General features: G+C 35.4%; 1 protein-coding gene across 3 annotated transcripts in view; it reads right to left on the bottom strand.

Moving 5' to 3' along the window:
- Paip1 (Poly(A) binding protein interacting protein 1) overlaps positions 1–4,448 on the bottom strand; it is a 46,134-nt gene extending 41,686 nt beyond the window's left edge. For 2 of the 3 annotated variants that reach the window (XM_069818627.1, XM_069818628.1), the window contains exons 1-3: positions 4,303–4,447; positions 4,018–4,132; positions 769–929 (exon numbers count right to left, since the gene is read on the bottom strand). In XM_069818627.1, coding sequence (XP_069674728.1) covers positions 769–929; positions 4,018–4,126 — 270 coding nt within the window. In that variant the 5' untranslated portion in view covers positions 4,127–4,132; positions 4,303–4,447. Of the gene's footprint in view, positions 1–768; positions 930–4,017; positions 4,133–4,302 lie in introns of all 3 variants that reach the window. The other variant, XM_069818630.1, reaches the window with a different exon arrangement.
- Between the last annotated feature and the right edge of the window lie 18,555 nt (positions 4,449–23,003).

The raw sequence follows: 23,003 nt of genomic DNA, 5'->3' as shown, positions 1-23,003 counted from the left end.
CTTTGGTTTGTTCTTCTGTGGTTACAACGCAACCATCATCATAAAATGACAGTCGATACGAACAGCTGTTAGAGGGGTGGCCATTTTTTCTCTATATACAACGCTTAAACAAGGGGTTTTGTGTATATAACTACTGCAAAGGAATTCCCATTGTATAGTTACAGGCTGTTTAAACATCCATTGCTTATGTATGGTTTATTAGTAAAGTTTTCTGTCTCAAGTCTGCATAAGTCTCGTATAAAAACTATACACGGTTTATTAGTAAGACTGTTATTCAAAAGTAATGATTACAAAATCAGTACTTTTCTACATGTCCTTCTAAAAGCAGTAGTCCACACCTGTGGAGTAACGGTTAGCGTGTCTAGCTGCGAAACCAGGTGGCCCAGGTTCGATTCCCAGTCAGGGTAAGTTACCTGGTTGAGGTTTTTTCCGGGGTTTTCCCTCAACCCAATATGAGCAAATGCTGGGTAACTTTCGGTGTTGGACCCAGGACTCATTTCACCGGCATTATCATCTTCATCTCATTCAGACGCTAAATAACCTTACCTGTTGATAAAGCGTCGTAAAATAACTTACTAAAATAAAATAAATAAAAGCAGTAAGAAACTTGGCGTAATATGTTTAGTAGCTGTATTGGACAGATTTCAGTGCATAGTCGAAATCAATGAAATAAAACATTTCAGCAAAAGAGTATTAAATCAGAAACTGCAACTTCACTTTCTTTGAGTATGATATTCCTTAAAGAAATAAATTTTAACACATACATACTTCTTCAAACTGATAAGAAGAATTATAACCATCTTCTACTGGATGAGTCTGATAACCTTTCGGGTAAAACTCCTTGGCAGTAGCAGACAGAGTTGAATTTCTTGATACGTCTCCTCCAGCACCTGGGTCTGGTATAGAATTACTGTTATTGGCTGCAAAACCTGTAGAAAGGAATTAAAAAAAAATACTTTCATGAGCAAACATAACAATCGCCTATCATAAAAAGTAGAATTAATGTTACTTTAAACTTCTGACAGCTTGCTAGCCGCATGGCTTATGGATGGTTGTCATGGGCAAGCAAGGTTAACCTTGCAAGTACCCGAACATCGTTTGACACTTCTGCTCTCTTTGCTCAAGTTTGAGGTCAATGCTGTCACATTATCATACATATGCACGTGACTGATAGAATTCTACTATAATAATATACAAGCTGTTCCATTCAAACCTCCCTGATTTCAATTAACCATTGCTAACAACGTACGCTGATTTATGAAATTATACTGGTACTAAATGAAAGAGAAACTCAAAGAATTTGTATTTCATTTGTTTGAAGTTGATTGTTTTGTCACTACGTTGCACTACAATCGCAACATTCGCAAAAACAAAAATGACAACTCCACAGCAATGCAGGCAAACGGTGGTGTGATATGCAGAGACGAAATCTGTGATTTCAACGCAACGAAATTACAGAGTTGTCAGAGGCACATTGAATTGCCTTGATGCTTGGCGAATGGAATTTATTCAGGCAGTATCTTATTCCAACATCTTGTTAATGTCTGAGGTGACAAGTCATCCCATATTTGTGCTAGGCCTATATTAACTTATATTTATAGCATCTTTGATTGTGTATTGCTTCCAGAAGTGTGTAGCACATTGCAGATCATGCTGTTCAAGAAATTTTCGCAGCAAAGCTTTGTGATATTTCTGCTTTAAGCTTTCGAGAATTTCCTGGTCCATGGGTTGTATGAGAGTTGTGGTGTGTGCTGGTAGGAAAAGACATTTTATTTTATCAGCACTCACTAGACTGTCAGTTGTGTGCACAGGAGCATTGTCCAACAAAAGAATAGCTTCTTCTGGAAAATTATATCTGTTTAAATGTTAACACGAGGTACAAAAACACTTTGAAACCACTCATTAAATATTGTCTTGTTCATCCAGGCATTCTTTTGGGAGTAGTATAGAATTGGCAATGACTCCCTCTTTACGTTTTTCAACACTGTGGGATTTGTAGCTTTCTCAACAACAACAAGAGGCAATCTGTGAGTTCCACTTGCATTACAGCAGGCTAGAAGTATCAGTCTGTCCTTCTGCAGTTTGAACCTGGTGCTGAGACCTCAAATGAAGATGCTAGGGTCGTATTCGGAAGAACTTTCCAATTCAGACCCGTTTCGTCACAGTTGTATATTTGTTCTATTACAAGGTGACGAGATTGTATGGCACCTTTAAGGTCTTCGATGTATCCTGGCGTTGTAGAACTATTAGCACCTAATTTTTCACCTTGTATGCTAAGTTTTCGGACGCCATGCTGGGATTTAAAAGCCTTCCACCATCCACTGCTGGCTTTGAAATTTGTATCACCTCTCATTGTTCTAATTAAGTCTAAAGCTCTTTCACATAGTAGTGGTCCACACACAGAAATTTCCCCGGCCTTTTGTGCTTTAAACCATTGGAACATTGCATTGTTAAATTCGTGGAAAGCAGTACTACTACTTTTAATTAGCCTACTTTGCGTCTTCCCGCATCACAATCATTATTCTTGACTCCTTCTGCCATTTCTAGATTTTCTGTTCGATTTTGTTTCATTCTAAATATTGTCCTTATGCCTATACTAAACCTACTCGCTATATCAAACACAATGTCATCATTTTATAATGTCACACTTTTGTTGTATGGTAAGACTGCGTTTCCTGTTCCCCATGTTCTCTACTCAACATGGGCTAGTATATTGTATTGTCAAGTGGAATGGACAGCCCTGACAGACAGTGCTCTATTGAGCGCAGGTCATCCATTTGAGCTTTCGAATGGACTGCCTAAAAGAGACACTCTACTGAATAATTTCAAGGGAAAAATTGTTCTGGGGCCAGGCACTCTACTGTACTTCGTAAACCTTGGACTTGACTAGTGGAGTGAATTATTTAAGAATATAGTCGCTAATTTTACTACCAGCATTTCGATTATCTTTTGTTTCACAAGGCTCAGTACAACCGGGTGACTAGTGGCATAACAGTTGGCATTGCTCTACAATGCGTATTATCCAGTTGTTCTTTTTCATTATTTGGACAAAACACATGAGTGAAAATATAAGTAGGCCTAAGGTACAAAATGCTTCTAAAATAAACCCTAAGTTTATCTTTATACTAATTTAGTTTTTAGTAATTATTATAAATTAACATACATTTACAAAGAACACGATTTCGCGAAAAATAGCGGTTTCACGGAACAGAGTTTGACACTGTTGCCATATGACAATGACTACTGGCAACTCAACTAAGTGTTTATCCCTTGCACGTGCCTGCAGTTAAGTGGTGTATGGTGTGAGGGAAGGCTGTCATGTTCTGGTGTAAAGTGTATATAGTAGAGTAAAAAGGTTGACAATATGTTCATCCCTATGAAGTATTTTCGCTCCAAAATTCATAATTGGCTGGTATTTAACTCTTCCTACTCATTTAGTACTCGAAGTCGACTTAAAAGTCTATGCTATATAAAATTTATATTTCCTTAGATATTAGTTCTTACTTAAAATTACGTTCCTTTAGGTAATGTTCACTATGTTTCAACGAATTTTAGCTCTTATTTTAAGTGATGTTAGACAACCATAATGTTGTTGTATATTGATGTAACGTCAACCACTGCGCTGAATATATATATATTTGTTTGACAGCTGTTTCATTATGCAATAACTTCTCGTTAGTTTCCCGGTACTCGTTACATAGACCATTTTTATGTTTACACAGTGGCTCCTTTCTGAAAAGAATTTTAATAATGTGTTACTAGAAGTGATTCTAGTCAGTTTGTAATATTTTTTGGTCCAGGGGAAATATACATATTTTATGATTATACAACAATGCCTGACTTAACAGCTTATGCAACGAGTACCGGGTACTAGGAAACTTCCAATTTCTCTTTATTATAAGTGTAAGATTCATATTTACCGAAGCCAATTACATTTTTGTATACTATGAGGAATAAACTAAACTAAATTAAACATTCATTGGATAATTATTGGACTACGCCAAATATAATGCATACCAATTCTGTTATCTGACTGTGGACGTCGAAGCTCTCTGTGCTCCTGTCCTTGTCGCCATGGTCCACGACCTCTACCTCTCGGTACAAGATGTTCTCCTGCAGGGTGCATAATTGCCTGTAATTTGCACCAGATTTAGCATGAAATCATAAGGTTAAGTTTCATCTAGGTCTAAATATGAGCAAAGAAAAGAAGACTATTGAAAGTAGTAACTTACTTAAACTCACTATCACTACAAAATCATATACAGACTATTTTAAATAAGAGTAGTAATCTTAAATACTCACGATATACTTCTATTTATACTACAATCACGATTATGTCAATCTTGTCACTATCACCACCATTTTTTAAAAAGTGCTGCCATAAGTGATAATCGGAAATTCCCTCGGCTTTTGTATATACCGTCCAAACCTCATACACAAAGAGTTTGTAATAGTCACGAAGCTTGGGATAATTTTTTGCATTTCTCACGGTAGTTGCTAACCGCTTTGAGCGCCACTGCCATAGTAATCTAATACTGGCAGTAAGGCAGACCATATGAGCAGCGAATAGGGATTATAAAGAATGGACACTGAGCGAATTTTCCTGTGTTTTGTTTCTCTGTGCTCCAGCGGCTAGTTCCACTTTCAAGCGCTACAGGTAGTGTAATCGAGTATACGCTAAGATAATAATTGAGAATAGAATTAAGGCACAGGATCCAAACATCGCCTACCTTATTGCATAATCCAGTAAACGCTTTGCTTCAAATAAATTCAAGTTAACAGCTTTTCCTTATTTCTCAGTGACAAACTAGTTGTAATAATAATATTTTATATTTCAGATATCATAAATTATATTATAAAATAATGCAATACATTATAAAATTAAGTATCGAATTCGTTTACTATTTGTATATAATATAATATAGGTGTATGGTTTTACTTCTCGTAAGAGTTTTGTTTTTTCATTTTCAGCGCTATCAAATCATTACATATTTTAATTGTTGTAGGGGTGAACGTCTGAACTCTAGAGTCTAGACATTACAGTTAATGAAGGATTTATTATTTTATGGATCCAATTTATTTTATTTGAGTACATAATGTACCTAGATGTATTAATTATATGTATTATATTTCCGCTGTGTCGACTGCTAGCTGGTGTGATGTCAGCGCCAACACTAGGGAGAAAGCAGAATCTGACGCTCTAGCTGGCTTGAAGGTCATTGAAATAGATCTGGCTACATCAAAGGTACCGACGCGAAGTGTCCATTCTTTATAATCCCTATTCGCTGATATGACTCGCGTTTCAACCATATAAATTAGTTTGAATGCATAAAGAGGAACATATATTTCTCTAAAATGTAGTGCAATTGCATTATTAAAATTTAAAAAAATGATTATGATACACTTCAGACATATTTCACTTCTGAGTAATATTATTTTTGGTGTGAAAATTACGTTGTTCGTACGTTTAATGCCTGCCTTATTTCGACTAAATATTGCAAAATTCTTGTACATTCATTTATACACGATTCAATAATTTTCAGTTACACTGCACGGATATTTTAGATATGTTGAAATTATAGGTTATGTTTACTGTACCTACCAGTTGCCTCTTTCTAATTTTAGTGGTCTCCAATGTCCTGACATTACATATGTATATTATGTCATAATTATAGGTTATGTTTACTATAATAATAATGGTTAAACGAGCGTTGAGCGGATTCCGCCGATTTTGGAATAGACACCGACGCACTTATAATAATAATAATAATAATAATAATAATAATAATCCGTGGCGCTACAGCCCGTGAAGGGCCTAGACCGACCAGCCAGCTGCTGGCCTCACGCCCACATGCCTAAGCAGAGATGGATGATCATCCAACCAGAATGGAAGTATCGTGTGATTAGCACGGTGATCCCCACAGCCGTTATAGCTGGCTTTCGCAACCGGATTTCGCTACCTATCGTAGCCTCCCAAGTGCATCACGATGCTGTGTGGGCACCGGTCCCATACACCGGCCGAAATTACGTGAGAAAATTTCTTCCCCCATGAGGGTTCGAACCAGCGCGATCTCCGGCGCCGGAGCGAATTTTTCTCCTCAAATATTAATAAAGACAAATGATTAGAAAACATAGGAAATAATTTACAATAAAAGTTTCTTGGGTACAAATGATTACTAATTATAGCTAAGGATGATTTTAACACATGAGATCCTATGGCATCAATCGTTGCATCAGGAATTTTAAATTGTTTAAGATGATTTAAAGTTTCTCGTGGGATCGTACCACGGGCACCGAACATGAGCCCAAAAACTGTCCAATGTGTGATGTGGTATTGTGCTCCCAGATGCTGGCAACAACTTAAAATGTTGATTCGAACAGATTATGTTAACTTGTAAAATTCTCTTCACATTAAAATAACACAGTTTTGTAATTATTTCTGCAACATATTATGCAACAAGAAGTAAACGGAACTTATGGACACCTTACACTAAATACAATTTAGCAATGATACGCAATAAAGTTATAATACAATATTTCACTGAGGTCAATACACAAATAGAAAACCAGAACATACATTACGGCCTTGGTCTAGATCGAAAAGGCATTGACTGTGCCGTATTTCGTATTGTGAAAAGTTGTGTAAACTGTGAAATGTTCGTTATTGGTTGTAAGAACTAGAGAGATAAGATAATAACTGCCTCCCATTGGAGGTAGCTCAGAAGGACTCAGTATACTCTCCTACATGAATTTTACAATATTAAATGTTTACGTAAATTTTGTTGAAAGAAAATTAAAATAAACATATATGAATATAAAGTGAATAACAAAAATTAAACAGAGTGAATATGATGACTCAGAATTTGGCAAGAGCGTTTCAAAACTGAAGTTATGATGTCAGCAGTAAGTGTCTGTGGTAGTTCAAAAGTCTTCCTGAAGCTTTCAAAGAACTTGGGAATCACACCACGAGCTCCAATAAGAAGACCAATCACCTCAATGTCTTCAAGCTGGTATTTTGCCTTGAAGTAATCAACTGTTGGCAGATAAATGTCGATCTTTTCTTTATTGACACATCCGGCTGGCTACTCCCCGTTTCAATCCTTATGGTAGGATCAATTATATATCCTTTCTTGATAGTCTGGGAATACGCTATGATATCAATACGTCTAGAGGAGCCATTAGTAGCAAGGCAAAAAGAACTTTCTCTTCTGCTATCTAAGACTTTTTTTCTTAAAGCAGTTGCAATTAAGGATCGAACATGATGGTGTCTGGCATTTCGGAGGAGTAAACCTCTGTTACACTGACCTTGGACGTGGGCAAGGGTTTCAGTCTCCGGGGAGCCATGTCTGCACCGGGATCCGTCCAAAGAGCGACCAGGTACTCCTCTAACTTCTGCTAAATTGGCATTCATTTTGAGGCAGGTTACCCATTCAGATGTAGATAGTCCAGACTTATTAAAAATCCAGGCGTTGGCTTTAGGTACTTGGCTGTACAATTCTACACCTCTGCCTCTACCAGGCATTACTTTCCATGATTCGAATTCTGCATTTCTTAATTCCTCTCTTAATTTCCTAGTCACAGATTTACGAAGTTCAACTGGACAAGGGAGACTTAGATGTTGACAGGAAGAATTAAGTTCAGACATCAAAAGTCGCATGTTGCAGTGTTGCAAGAACGCTTTCCATGATGCTCTGACTAGTCCCAAACCTCTGTAGTTTTTGCTTGCATATAACATACTAGTAGGTGTATCAGATGGCAACATAAGCATTTGTTTAACACAACTACGGATTAACTTGTCAATATCTTCTAAGAATGTTCCTGGTAACTGATGGATAGGAGCCATTTGTAATGGGTAGATCAATTTAGGCCATACATACTGGTTAACAATTTTGAGCTTTTGATCTGGACGGAGCATGGAGGTGGATACTAAATTTTCCAAATCATTTTTCAGACTTAACATAAATGCCTCCCGATCAAATGTTATTTCCTCATTGAATGATACACCCAAATATCTTATAGTTTCATCTTGTTTGATCCCTCTTATGGAACATTCTTCATAAAGAATCAGATCCTCTTTCACGTATCTTTCCTTTTACAATATTAATGGAAGTTGATTTATTTGGATTGATGTGTAATCCGATGCCTTCTAAAAGCTCCTTCACCATTAATACTAGGTCCTGAGCAGCTGACATATCTTTCCTTATGACTACTAAATCATCAGCAAAGGCAGCCATTGTTAGATTGCCTAAATTCTCAGAAACCTCAAAACCAAATTTATCACTGACTTATTTCTCCGTAAGTTCTTTTAGAATAAAATCTATTGACATATTAAAAATTAATGGGGATAAAGGTGATCCTTGGAAAACTCCTTTCTGCAATACAATTGGATCAGATATCTGATTGGAACTGTGAATCCGAGTAAAGTTCCCCACTACTAAAGATTGAATTAATTCTCGTAAAGATACTGGAATAGGTAGGGATTTCAGACAATTAGTTACGTGTTCTAATACAATAGAATCAAAGGCCTGTCTCACATCCAACATAACTATTGAGACTTCCTTCTTCTCCTTCTTAGCTTTCTTGAGGCACCCATTAACTAATGAAGTATTAATAAATGTTCCTGGTTGCGACACAAATACCCTTTGGTTTTCATTTAAGTTAACAAATTGCCGCAGTGTAGAATCAAGAACTCTTTCAATCAATCTTCGAATTACTGAACAGATAGAGATTGGCCTCCAGTTATTGGAATCATTCTTCTTCCCCTTGCCCTTGTAAATTAATATAGTTTTTGCTTCACGCATTTTATCTGGAACAATTTTCCATTTTAGCATTATGTCCAATATAAGAGATATTATTGGAGAGCATTCAGTTAATTTCAAAGTCCGAATTAGAACCTTATCGGGTCCAGGAGCTGAATCAGTCCTCATCTTGTTCAGACACTTTTGAATAACTTCTATACAAAATTTTAAACTCCTGTTGTAACTCATCATTAGGTAGACTAGAATCAAATGTGACATAATTGTCAAGTGTACAATTATTTGGAATTCCCCATTTGTTCTCCATAGCATTTTTTAAATCTTGTATTGGTATCTGACAGCGTTCGTTATTATTGGTATTGTTATCTTCATCTTACGATGTTTGGTGACGTATACACGTCCGTTGATGTGACATATTAATGAATTTAAATACTATTATAGTCACAATCATGCCATGGTATGATTGTGACTATAATAGTATTTAAATTCATTGGTATTGTTATTATTCAATATTGATTGAACACACCGTTTGCGTTCATTAAAATATTGATATTGCAAAAGTTCATATTTATATTTTTCGTTTCTTTTTTTCCTATCTCTTTTTGACTGTTTTTGAGGATTACTGCTATCATGATAGCTGGTATTTTTCTTTGAAGTAATCAACTGTTGGCAGATAAATGTTGATCTTTTCTTGATTGACATCCTCCGGCTGGCTACTCCCCGTTTCAATCCTTATGGTAGGATCAATTATATATCCTTTCTTGGTAGTCTGGGAATACGCTATGATGTCAATACGTCTAGAGGAGCCATTAGTAGCAAGGCAGAAAACTAAAATATAATAATTTGAATAACAATATGGGACAAGGAGACGTTTGTAGCACTATAAATTGTAAGAAAAAGAGGTCAGAGTTATCCTTCTTCAGAAAGATCCAGGAAGGTGAATTTATAAAATATAATATACACTTTATGAAATAGTATCTAAACCTTATGTATTTCATATTTCAATAGTGGAAGGAAAGTGTTAATTTTTTCAAAAGAACACGATATCGAAAGTACAATACATTTTATCGTCTGCTAGGGAAAGAAAGGGTCTGTGATGAGGCGATAGTAGTGATCCTGGTGGTTAGCAATTATCTATGAATTCATACACTATTAAGTATTGAGCTTCGTGACTGTATATACTGGACTGTGTTCATACCGTTGCTTACGAGATTATACAAACTGGCGCACAGCATGATCAAGAGTAGGTCTCTGAGCGTCTTGACAATTTCTGCCGCTAGGTTCGCCTAGCAGTTCTATTAAATGATGAATAGTTCCATTATACTGGTGACAGACTACAGTCACAGTCTTTCTTTAATAGTAGATAATGAGTTTCGATATTTTACTTCAAAGCTTCTGTTTGTTAGGAAAGAGGTTATGAGGTGAACTAAACTGGGTTCAATTCCTGCTTGATAGAGTTTATAGATGAGACCAGGATGCCATACTGTATCATTAGCTTTTTCCACGTCCAAGAGAAGCATTGTAGTGTAGTATCTGTACGGAAATGCCTTCGTGATTTCCTCTGTAATGCGCAATAACTGTAGAGTAGTGTTTCTTTCAGGGATAAATTCAAATTGAGTGCCAGGAATAACATTTAGAATCATCTGCTTGATGCGACAGAGTATTAATTTCTCGAATAATTTGCTCCTTGTGTTCAATAAACTGATGGGTCGGCGGTTGTGGGGATATCTAGAGTCTTTCCTGGTTTGGCAAACGAAATGATATATCCTTTGGCCCAACATTTGGGGAAACATTCCAATTTTATAATAGAATTAAATAATTTAGTGATATATGTAATGACATTTCGGGGTACATTTCTTAGTGCGGCATAAGGGATTCCATCAGGTCCAGGAGCTCTATTGCATTGAGATTGTTTTAGGATTTTGTAAATTTCCATAGGAGCGACGAATGTAACTTCTTGTAGTGGTCTGTATTGAAGAATGTGCTGCATTTCTCGTTGTATGTTTTCATAGTACTGACTTAATTCTCTACCTTCTGGATTGAATGTAAATTGATCTTCATATACTTTTGCTATTGCCTCTACTTTTTCTTCGGGGTTGTAAACTGGACCAGTGGAAGTGATGATCGGAGTGTTTGGTGTTGTGTTTTTTGGAGCTAATTGCTTGGATATAGACCATATTTTATTTGCTTGTTTAGCTTGGGACACAGCTTCTTCAAAATGTTTCACGTTAATATCTTGAAGGCATTTGTGAATATAATTTAAAAAAAAAATTATATTGTTGTGTATCGACTTGTCTAATGGAATTTATTCTTCAATCTTTTTGCTTTTCTCTTTCTACGCAAAAGATCTTCTAATTCTGGAAAATCTTATGGAGTTTTAATTTGTTCCTGTCTAATTTGTGAAGAGATATAAGCTTGTTTTATTGTATTAGTAATAATGTGACACGAGGTTTCGATGTCTTGAGTTGAAGTAATGGTTATACGAGCTGGTACATTTTCTTTTAGAGAATTGCGAAAGAGTTGCCAGTTTGTGTGACAGACATATAAATGGTTATGGTGTAGCTCAGTTGTTTTGATGTCGAGGATTCCAATAACAGGATTATGGTCTCAACTTAAGTCATTTAAGGTTTCTATGTACATTAAGTTTTTAGCTGTTTTCAGTAGAAATATATCCAATACATCTGGTTGGTGATTTTGGACAGAGGGAAAATGTGTTGGCGACTGTGGTCCGAATACGCAGTAGCTGCTCGCCGTAAACAAAACAGGTGAAGTGCTATTCACATATACAAATGCATGAACAGTTTTACCAATATAATGAGTAGGCCTACTATTCGTAAACTACAAACAGCTGTCAAAAAAAAGTGGCCGCACTCGTGAACAGCGAATATTTTCAAAGTCCACTTCGGGTCACGGCGATGTTACACGATGCATGTGCTTGTACAAGCAGTTCCCGAACTATGAAAGTGTTCCATGTCTGCGCCTCGTAGGCCAGCGGTAGAGTGCTTGTTTAGTGATTCAAAGGTTGTGGGTTCGGGCCTTCTTCAAGTTTTCATTTTATTTTTTAATCGTTCTTTAGCGATGTAAATGCTATTCAAATTATCATTTATATTCAGTTATCGTTCTTTATGGATATCACGTTATTTATATTTTGTTATCGTTCTTTAGAGATATGAATAAAATTCAAGTCATCATTTGTATTCTGTTATCGTTTTATAACGATATGAATAATAATTATTGTATCTCCAATGGTGGTTAGCCCTATTTTACATATGTATGTTAGGGCTATAGTTTCATACACAAAAAAGATAAGCATAAAGAGAAATGGAAAAGAAAATTAAATTAGCTTACGCGATGTAAACAAAACATAAACAATCCGTAAATTAGGCATTGCGATTGCAAAACAAATATCAGGTATCAATTTGAAACATACAAAAACATTAACAACACACATACGTAACACTTCTATAACACAAATACGCAGCCTTCCGTACCATACATCATAAATTAATACACAATAGTCACACAAACACAATCAAACTATAATTACGACATTGCGACGACATCAAGCATCCCATAACTGACTCACATACATAACAAATCAAGCATCCGTTACAACACATACACTTCAACATAGTAACCACACTTTTAAAAGTTACAAATTTGGCTCCAAGAAGAATAAATAGGACACTATTACTAATTACTATTCTTCTACAATTTCTCAAATATATTTGTAATAAATCTGTGAAATTCCGATATGAATAATATTCACGTTTTTTATATTGTTATCGTTCTTTAGCGATATAGATAATATTCAAGTTATCATTTATATTCTGTTTTCCTTCATTAGCATTATAAAATAATATTCAAGTTATTTATATTGTTATTGTTCTTTCGCAATATAAATAATCTGTATTTTATGTAAGTAATTATTATAACACAAACAACCATCCTTCTTTGTAAAATAGGTTATTTTATTTAGATAATTAAATAAGTATTATATAATATCTTATATTAATTAAACAAACCGATATTTATCATTTATATTCTGTTATCGTTCTTTAGTGATACTGTATAAATAATATTCTAGTTATTTATATTGTAATCGTTCTTTAGCGATATAAATAACATAAATTTAATATTAGGTTTGGAAAAATCCAGTTGCATAATACTGGTATTAGTTTTTCTTTTTGTATTATTACATTATACTATCTTGAACCACAATAAAATGAAAAGGAGTAACGAGGAATTGAACCTGAGACGCTGACATCTAAATTTCGACGTTCGTCCGCTGAGCTACGAGGGCAAAAGTGTGGAAACATTTTCGGAAAAATTGGCCCAATCACACTCTAAGATTTTCTGATGATTTGTAGAAGCTAGTCCAGGATGCGGGGGGCAAAGGCTAATTGAGATTTCCCGGTCTCTGATCGGGTCAAACATCCTGATAGAATTAATATTTAACCCTTGCCGTGACTTTCGGTGAAGTCCGGAGGGCCCAATTAGTCAAATCCACTCTCCTCATCTTCATGCTTGGGTCCCCTGGAATTTAATAAGATGCGAAAGAGATAGTGGTGTGCGGAAAGCAACGGGATGTTACCGCATTTAGGCCTATCCTTCACAAGAAAAACTGCAAACATGAACAAAGGAAGCTTTAAATAGAAAAAGAAGAAGGATCTTCTGCGGACCTCTGGAAAAAGAACTAAGGAAGAGACTAGTGAAGTGCTTTGTGTGGAGTGTGGCACTGTATGGGGAAGGAGCATGGACATTACGACCAAATGAAGAGAAACGAATTGAAGCATTTGAAATGTGGATGTGGTGAAAAACGGTGCGTGTGAAGTGGACAGACAGAATAAGAAATAAAATTGTGTTTGAAAAAGTGAGTGAAGAAAGAATGATGCTGAAACTGATTAGAAAGAGAAAAAGGAATTGGTTGGGTCTCTGGTTGAAAAGAATAATAGAAGACATTAGGATATGTGGATCATATGCGGAGACTAAGAGGAAGGCAGAAAATAGGAAAGATTGGAGATTGCTGTGTTTGCAATGAAAGACCTGCCCATGGACAGGACACTTATGTATGTGGGTATGTTCAGAATGCCTGGAATATCGTGTCTAAGAACAGTCGCTATTTGCAAAGACTAGTCGATTCCATGCCCACTCGACTGCAATATGATCGAGATAAGAGGAAAATAGACTAAATCACAGTCTAATAGATACAGTCACGCAACTCATACGTATAAAATATGCCAACATTTGACAGCTGGCGCGACAGTAGCCCTCTAGCGGCAGGCAAGTTAAAAGTGTGCACACGACATATGATAACACATCAGAAAACGGGTTTTGCGTAATTTATTTTATATTCTTATGCTATACAATAAGTGTATATGGTTCTTACTAATTCTACCTTAGAATCCTGGAAGAATTTCACACGCGGTTAATCTACAAGTTTCAGAAGCTAGGAATAAACGTAATTCTTTCTGCTCCTTACAACTGAATCATGGCCCTGATCACGTATCATGGTTTGAAATAATATAATTGTTTGTACATGGACGGTTAATTCAATTCATTCCTAAATATATTTATAAACCATTGGAACTCGATATTTCCTGTGAGAAGAGTCAAAATTGTAGGGCATATCTCGTAGGGTACATCGCGTGGTGAACTCCTCTCCCTATTTCCTGAGAAATTAACTATTTTCCATACCGCAAATTGGGGTAAACTCGGCCGCTGAGGTAAACTTAAAATAAAAAAGGGGAAGATTTAAACCTTAACTGGACAGACATTGATTTATGAAGTTCATTATTTTTTCATGTTTTTATTATTATTTTGAGTCGCTATTAGTGCTGATATTATGGTTTAAAATTATTATGGAAAGTTTACCGCATTTTACATTACATTTCCAGTTTTGACAAATAAGCTTAATTTTAACTTACCCTACCTATATAACGGCGGCCGGGTAGCTCAGTTGGTAGAGCAGCTGGTTACGGATTGGAAGGTCCGGGGTTCGATCCCAGGTGCTGACGGGATTTTTTCTTGTTGCCAAACTTTCAGAACGGCCCAGAGGTTCACTCAGCCTCCTATAAAATTGAGTACCGGGCCTTTTCCGGGGGTAAAAGGCGGTCAGAGCGCGGTGCCGACCACACCACCTCATTCTAGTGCAGAGGTCATGGAAAGCATGGGGCTCTACCTCCATGCCCCCCCAAGTGCCTTCATGGCATGTTACGAGGTTATCTTTACCTTTTTTTACCTATATAATACGTAATTTACATGCACTTACTGTTATTATGACTAGGTGAGAACAAATGAATACACAACTTTGTTGAAAAAAAATTGTAACTTCAATTAACTCAGAAAATGTAAGCCTAATTTTATTTTCAGAGCAGAAGTGGTGTAAGTCAAAAATGGGTCATGAGGGTTAAAGTAAACATTCTGTAAAATACAGCGCAAAGTAGCAGTTAATATTGAATTTATTTAAACTATTAGTAGTCAGTGAATAGCACGAAGGATATATTAATTACTGCTTTGCGCTGTATTTTACAGAATTTTTACTTTAAACCTCATTACCTAATTCTGCTCTGAACGGCACAAATAATCACTGGTAATGTAAAATCAACACCAATAACAGTCATGCAAGTTATTACAGAAAGATTGCTTTTTATATTAAATTTAAAAAGGCTCTTTTATTTCTTGAGAACTTAATACGTCTGCCACACGTATCTACACCAACACATCAGAAATTTATCGAGACAGTCTGGATTTATTCAAGAAGTGAATATTTTGCATAAGGATTATAATACGCCATGAATTCTTGAAAAAATTAACACCATAATCCCTACTTGAATGCAATATAATATTCAACTTTTGAAAAATATAAAGAAAAAAACACGAATACAAAAAATATGGAATTACTTGCATTAAAAACTGTAGATACATTATCCAAAATCGGAATGGTTACACATTTACACATGATCTCTGCAAAACAATAATATACTGTAACAGGTATTTACTTTGTTTTTATTTAAACTCTCCTTCCTGGCAGAAAAATAGGTAACTGATAACTAATAAATGTTTTATAGAACACAATACGTAGGCTACCTACAGCGTGGATTATAGGTTATGACTGAGTTATGATTTTCTCTTGGCCTTTAGGGAATCTGAAGAACAACAAATTCGGAGATTTAAACTTGTTATTACTGCAATTTTCGTCATTGCACACATTGCCTTTATTCCGACGCATGATTAAAACGTTATTATAACATCTCGCATACCTTTAAAGCACGTGCTGGCTGCATCAACCCTATGACCAGTGCCTTGCCTGCCGCTTGGGCGCTAGTGTCGCGAATGTTGGCAAAAAAAAAGTGTTGAAGTTGCGCAACTGTAAGTATTAGACTGTGGACTAAATATTGAATTGTGGCTTTTTGTTTTGTTTTTTGAACGCTTAATTGTTTGACTGTTTTAAGGCCGACGCCAGTAAATTTGTTTTGTTTATGCCACGAAAGATATTTTTATTGAGAATAAAATCTTTTTTCTTTCCATTTGTAGCCACAATATCATAATGATAAAGTCATGGCATAATATATTAATGAACCTGATGTTAATTACTAAAATAATCGTAAAAGAGAAAGGAGCCATTATGTATAGTTTGTCTCTCTCAAAAACATAACAAAAAAAGAACATAAAAAGCACGAGGTTGTAGTCGAACGCAGGACCTCATGAATAAGAAGCCTGAACGCTACCATTACGCTATCGAATCACAGAGAGAATACTTCAATTATAACTGTAGATATCAGGCAACGTGGTCCAACAACATGTAACATCGCCTGTCTCCGAATTATAGCGAAGATACCCGAAGGGAACTTTGTTCCAGGAGAGCGGCCACTTTTTCTTTTGACAGCTGTACAATTTTAATAGTTCTAGAACACATACAAACAGGAAAATTAATTTATTTCAGGACTCACACAATTTCTTGCATACAAAGTCAATCCTCCTGCATTTTAAAGCAGCAAACCTGTCGATGATGTCTTCATAAATTGTCTGAGTTTAACTGAGGGTGGACAGTATATCTCTATGCAAAGCTATGGGCTAATAATGAAAGTCTCTCCTGTGCAGGGGCGTATTTTGCGGGCTACCGGGGCTACAGGTGGTAGCCCAAGGAAATTACAAAAGAAAAAGTTTATAATATAACATAATGTAATAATTTTGTATTTTTAGTTTTACCATAGTAATTAAAATTAAAGTAATTGTTAGACATATTTTGTGTAATAATAGGGTCAGCGGTAGCCCAAACCCTTTAACCAGTATACGCCACTGCTCCTGTGATGTAGCATTCCAAGTGAAATTTTCAATCTTTTCAAACAGAAAAGCTTCTTTTATCGGAAGAATTTTTTTAACTTATTTTATACAACTTCTGTATTTTCTTAGCACTTTTTTAAAACAAATAACAAATGGAACTGTAAGTCGTCCAGAATTTAAAACATCTCTTTTATCCTCATATTTAAGTCTACAAAACGACATTTCTAATAAATTATAAACCGTGTCATTTTCGGCATACATATTTCGCACTCTTTAATCAACATTTTCTATGTACTGGTACCTAAGTATTTGTATAATAGCACTATAGTGATTAAGCATATAGGGCCTAATATACACTATGATGTAGGATTAATACACTATGTACACTTATCACTAATATATTCCAAATACATTAAATAATAAGTTAATATATACGTACACAATATTAAACTACATGCGTACATTTACGCGCGCGTTAAACTTTCAAATACAAGCGTTGGAACAAAGCTGGCAAGACTATGAGCTCATGAGAAAAATAATACACGCGGCGGAAAACAACTTTTAAACTTTGCGAATGTATGTGGGGTGTATTCCTGATAAAATAACATAGAACCAGTTAATTTACCACTGCAGGGGTGGATGTTTGGAAACAAGAAATGAGGATACTATTCTCGACTCAGGTAGTACATACTGTAAAATTTCACAGCCCTTAAACAATACGCCCCGACCCTTGTTATTTGTCTATGTTGGAGACTGGCTTCACCCCTTCTCTGTTATCAGTACCGCTAGATCTGCAAACTGGTCACTCCACCTACAAGTCTGACAGTTCTCCATAACTGAAAGACTCAGAAACGCACTTCACTCGTACAATCTTTCTTTAGTGCGTGACGTCACGTTACCATGGAAACCAATTGCTGTATGAGAATGGGAACCCAAATAATTTCACCTTTACAGTATCGTAAGTTCCAATAGTCACCGCCCGGCGCTCGTAACAGTTGACATTATTCTATTCAGCGGACGATTACAGGTAGTATTTATACAACTGAACACTGTTTATAACGACTGAAAAGAAAACTTTTTTATTTTAGAAATACGGTATCGGTAATAACTGGAATTAATTTTTAATATGAGACAAAATTGTGTTTTACACGTAAATACGTGAAGTGACACTTCACCTGCGAATACGTTGTAATTAAATTTATCAGAGTATTCCATTAAAATTTTTCCCCTTAAGTTAGTAATCCAACAGTTCCAGTTTGTATGTTTGCTATTAAATTCTCCACCTAGTAAGAAATTAGGAGAAATTGTAGTTATTGTATTCAAGTCTTGATTTGTTAAAGGGCGACTGGGAGGAGCATAAACTGATCCTAATAATAGTTGTTCTTTGTTACTGGGATTTGAACTACCACTATTTGAAGATGTTGTGGTTGTTGACAGGGGATTTCGTTGTGCATAATATATGACTTAATTGCTATAGCAACACCGCCCTGTCTGCCATTTGGTCCAACTTGTCTGTAGATGGAATATTTCGGCATGGAAAGCCGATAGTTTTATTGTAGGTGTGTTTCGGTTATAAGAAATATGGCTACATCATATTATTCAAGGAAGTGTTGTAAGAGATATTCATCCCTTTGAATGTCATTAGCGTTCCAAATTACAATGCGAAGAGGATGTGATCTGGAATCTTGTGTTCTATTCGTTGCTTCTGAGGAAGAAAAGAAAGAGATAATAACTTCAAATACGGCCGTGAATTTATCAATGTTCGATTTAGAAGATTTTAAAATGTTTATGATTTGTTATATTCTTTGTAAAGTATTTCGTGTCCGGAAGATTTTGAAGAAATAGATGATATCTTTAAGAAGTCCTTCAGCTTACATATCAAATGTGTTCTCTTGTGAAGCTGCAGTTCTTCTTTTGGCCCAAGATATTGTGGATTTTGTTTTAAGTGTATCCTGAAAGTCAACCGATTTGATAGGACTCGCTCTGTATATTCATATAAATTTATAAGTGATTTATAAGTACGCTTCGGCTTACAGTCAAACCACATTAAGTCAAAAATATTACTTCTGACAAGAAGGCGTGTATTATTATATACATAATGTATGTGTATAAATGTAAATTGGAAAAATAAATACAAATAACTTACAAAAAAATATTTTGAGGGTTCAAGTTTTTCATCCACGGTTCACCTCATATTACCGTTTTCCTTATGCTATTGCTGCGATAGATGTATCTGTAATTCCGAAAATTGTGTGTTTGGGAGTTCCTATTGAATTTGTATTATGGTTTTTGTAGTACGGTATAGTATAATCAGAGAGGAGGTATTAGAATTTACTTCATTAACTGAACCAAACATTTCATTCTACATAGTTTGCAATCCATAACATTGCTAGGCTTGCAGAGCACACGTTGTACACCAAGTGCCTACAAATACATCCTCAATTATCGTGTATTCCCGATAGGAGACACGAACTTAGATTCTACATACTTTGTAATCGAACGTTCACGAACTATCTTCAAATATCCATGCGTTTTTTTTAAAGCGCTTCAGTAAAGCCATGGATAAATATATAATAGGATGCGAAACTGCGGTCACCACCATCTGGATTTGAGGGTTTGAAATAAGGTGATCAGCGTCCAACGTCGTAGGTGGTGAATATTAGAACTACGTGTTGGGTACATTACCGAGAGCTCTCTATTTATCCGTTCGAGATATTGCTGTACGGGAGAGTCGAAGATGAAAATGGCGGACTGAAACTTGCTAGTAAGTGAACATCAACGAGTTAGAAAGATATCTTTCTCTTTCTAACTCGTTGGTGAACATAAAGCAACGAGTTAGATACTATAGAGAGACTAAAGACCTCTGATTAGCGCTCCCTGCGGAGGCCAATAGTACTATGGATCGTTCCCTAAAAAACATGGCCGGCCTCCGCAAGGAGTGCTTATCAAAGGTACACTGCAACGGGTTGGTACATGTATTATATTTTTCAGATACATCAATATTTAATTTTAACATTTCGCTATAGGTTTTGTAAAAAGCTGATTTATAAATGAAAAAGTAATAATTAGTACTTTAAAATTTCCATAAATGTCCCATTCTCTCGGATTTAAATGAAATGTACCGTAAATCATATTCGTTGCTGGATAATTAAACCCTCTCAAAACAGGTACCATTGCCGCAGAGAATTATAAGATTAGACGGACTGAGCATAAGCGAAATATCTGTATTAATAAGTTTGTACCATCAAGAGTTTAGTATTTATTGTGTTTGTAGGGCCTACTCCAATTTTCTTTTATTAATGCGTAGGGTTCTTTTTGTTAACAAAGAGGAAAGTTTGTACTTGCATCACACACAATTTGTCATTATTGTTCAAAATAATGTAAGAACAGTTTTATTCTGCAAAAGCCTCTGCCTAGTTGCGAGACACGTGTGAGATCAATGTTTGTTTCAAATTATATTAGACTAGATGTCTCCATCACGCGACAATATTTGTTTCAAATTATATTAGACTACATGATGTCTCCATCACGCGAAAAGAAGTGTACCTAGCTGTGGCTCCTGTTGTTTCTGATAACAATGTTAATCGTAAGTATCTTATCGTTTCAATAAATGTGGTGAGTTATGATCATGAGTAACTTTCTATTATTGTCATTCTTTAATTATTATGTTGCATGCTAAGAGGTTATTTGTAGTTTTAATAATTGCAGTTTTCAAAAAGTTCTCTGTGTTAATTCCAATTTCAAATGAATTTTTCTCAATAACTTAATTACCGCACTGGATATTTTTTTTTTAATTTTCGCCACTAACCTTTCATGTATTTTCTATTAGTTACATACGTCGTCTCTCTTGAAATCACCTGGTGAGCACTGAATTACATAATTTCATATTAGGTTAGATTAGTTGTAAGGTAATTAAATTTGTGACGAAGTCAAAAAATTATTTATTTTTCTTCTGCCGATTAAATTCATCCGTCTTTAGGTGCTTTGCTTTGGTTGCATCGAATATAGCTTGTCATTTAATATCTGGGCTATATTTAGTGAAACTAATAAAACATAGGCCTACAGCTGTTATAAAACGTAAAGTTTTGTGTGTATTTTACTTTTTACTTATTAACATAATCTTAATATGTAGCTCAATTCACAATAATACTAACTTCATCACAGTCATTTCCTACAACATCCGAGCCACGCCCCTTTGTTTTGACTAACCGAAACATGGCGGACCAATGTTCAATTGTCTTCAACTTTCTGAGATCTTTGTCCTCTCTATAGTATCTAACTCGTTGACATAAAGTGATACGTGTGTGTATAAGCAGTGTATGTTAAACAGTGATGTTTATGGACGTTGTAAAAATAGTGTTGTTGAATGTATTGTAAAGTAATAGTAATATAATAAATTGAACTATCTAAGTAGTTCTTGCAGACTTTTCCATACCCAAAGAATACAATCTCAATTATCTAACCTTTTGCTTTATTTTTTGTCTCAGTGTGATTATATTTTAATCGGGTAGTGTAAAGCACATCGTCTCTTTTATCTTCCTGTTGACTCCAGTAAGAATTTTCAGTAGAATATGCTGTGAGGAATAAAACCGTAAATGTTTTATTTTAAATTGGGTTGGTTTCGAACAACGAGTTAGAAAGAGAAAGATATAGAGTGGTCATTGCGCCGCCATGTTTGAAGAAAATTGTACGACCGTCGGTAATGAACTTATGCGCCCAAAACAAAGTGGGCGTGTTGATGACTGACATTAGAATCGTCAGCTTTCTTAATTTCGTTTGCATAAATCAGTTAAACTGAAGTGGAAAAACCTAGTATTTCGTCAAATACGTGCTAGGAATTTAATCTAAACTTATGTACGCTAAATTTAAAACACTTGAGCTATTCCAAGAAGGAATGCTTAAAAGAATAACCTAAGCAAAATTGTCATGTAGTATGACAAGAAGTCCTAGCAAATATACTGAAGAAAATGTTAATATTCCTAGGTTCTTTTAAATGCGACCTGCAAGATTGCCTATAAAATGAACGAGTATGATTCGGATGATTTTATTAAATTGTTTTCCCAGTCTCTACACGTTGCAAAACTATTTACTATACCATAAGATATAGAATGAAAGTAGGCGCTATCTGTAGTAAACAACCTTTACCTCCAAGCTTGTAACGTGGGTGAAACATGACAAAACACGCTTTCAGTTGTTTTGTTACAGTAAAATATAATTATTATCGAAATGTGAAGGTGAGGCCAACAGCTGGCTGGTCTGTCTGAGCCTTTCAAGGGCTGTGGCACCACAGATAATTATCAGTGTATAATTGAGCACCCACGTACAATAATGGGGTAAATAGTTACGAAATATATTCATACTTACCCCATTATTGCACGTGGGTGCTCAATTATGTTCTTTCACGTCCTTCCAGTTAAAATACTAACAACAATACGACCTACCCCAGAGTTTTGCGTTATTTTGGATGCGAGTGTCGAAATACAATTTTAATATTTGATTGCTATTACTAGGTTTGAATCGGAATTGTAGCGGTTTTATCCGTATTTAGTTAACTTTATTACTAGTGAACCATTTATTTCATTAATCGTTTGTCTTCGGAATAGGCCTACTTCTTATAAGCTACAGCTCATCGTCTTCTTGCATAAGCAGTAAGGACAGAAGGAGCAGAAATAAAGGATGCCGGTGTCGAAATACAGTTTTAATATTGTATTGCTATTTGTTTTTCACTGGGTCTGAAACGGAATTGTATTGGTTTTATCCGTATTTAGTTTAAGTACATTACCAGTGAACCATTTATTTTGTGTATGCCTGGCGTTGTTACACATTTATGCATGAAAAAAAAGTGTTGATAATTAACAAAACTATGGACTTAACTTCATAAAATTTACATGGAATATGATATATCAGTTGTCTTTTTCCTTTTGACATTGCAGTTATATGCAGCACACACAATAGGCACGT

The sequence above is a fragment of the Periplaneta americana genome, chromosome 2 (genome assembly GCF_040183065.1).
Source record: "Periplaneta americana isolate PAMFEO1 chromosome 2, P.americana_PAMFEO1_priV1, whole genome shotgun sequence".
Lineage (NCBI taxonomy): Eukaryota > Metazoa > Arthropoda > Insecta > Blattodea > Blattidae > Periplaneta > Periplaneta americana.
The sequence above is the reverse complement of the archived record's forward strand: the minus strand, read 5'-3'. Positions and strand labels throughout refer to the sequence as shown.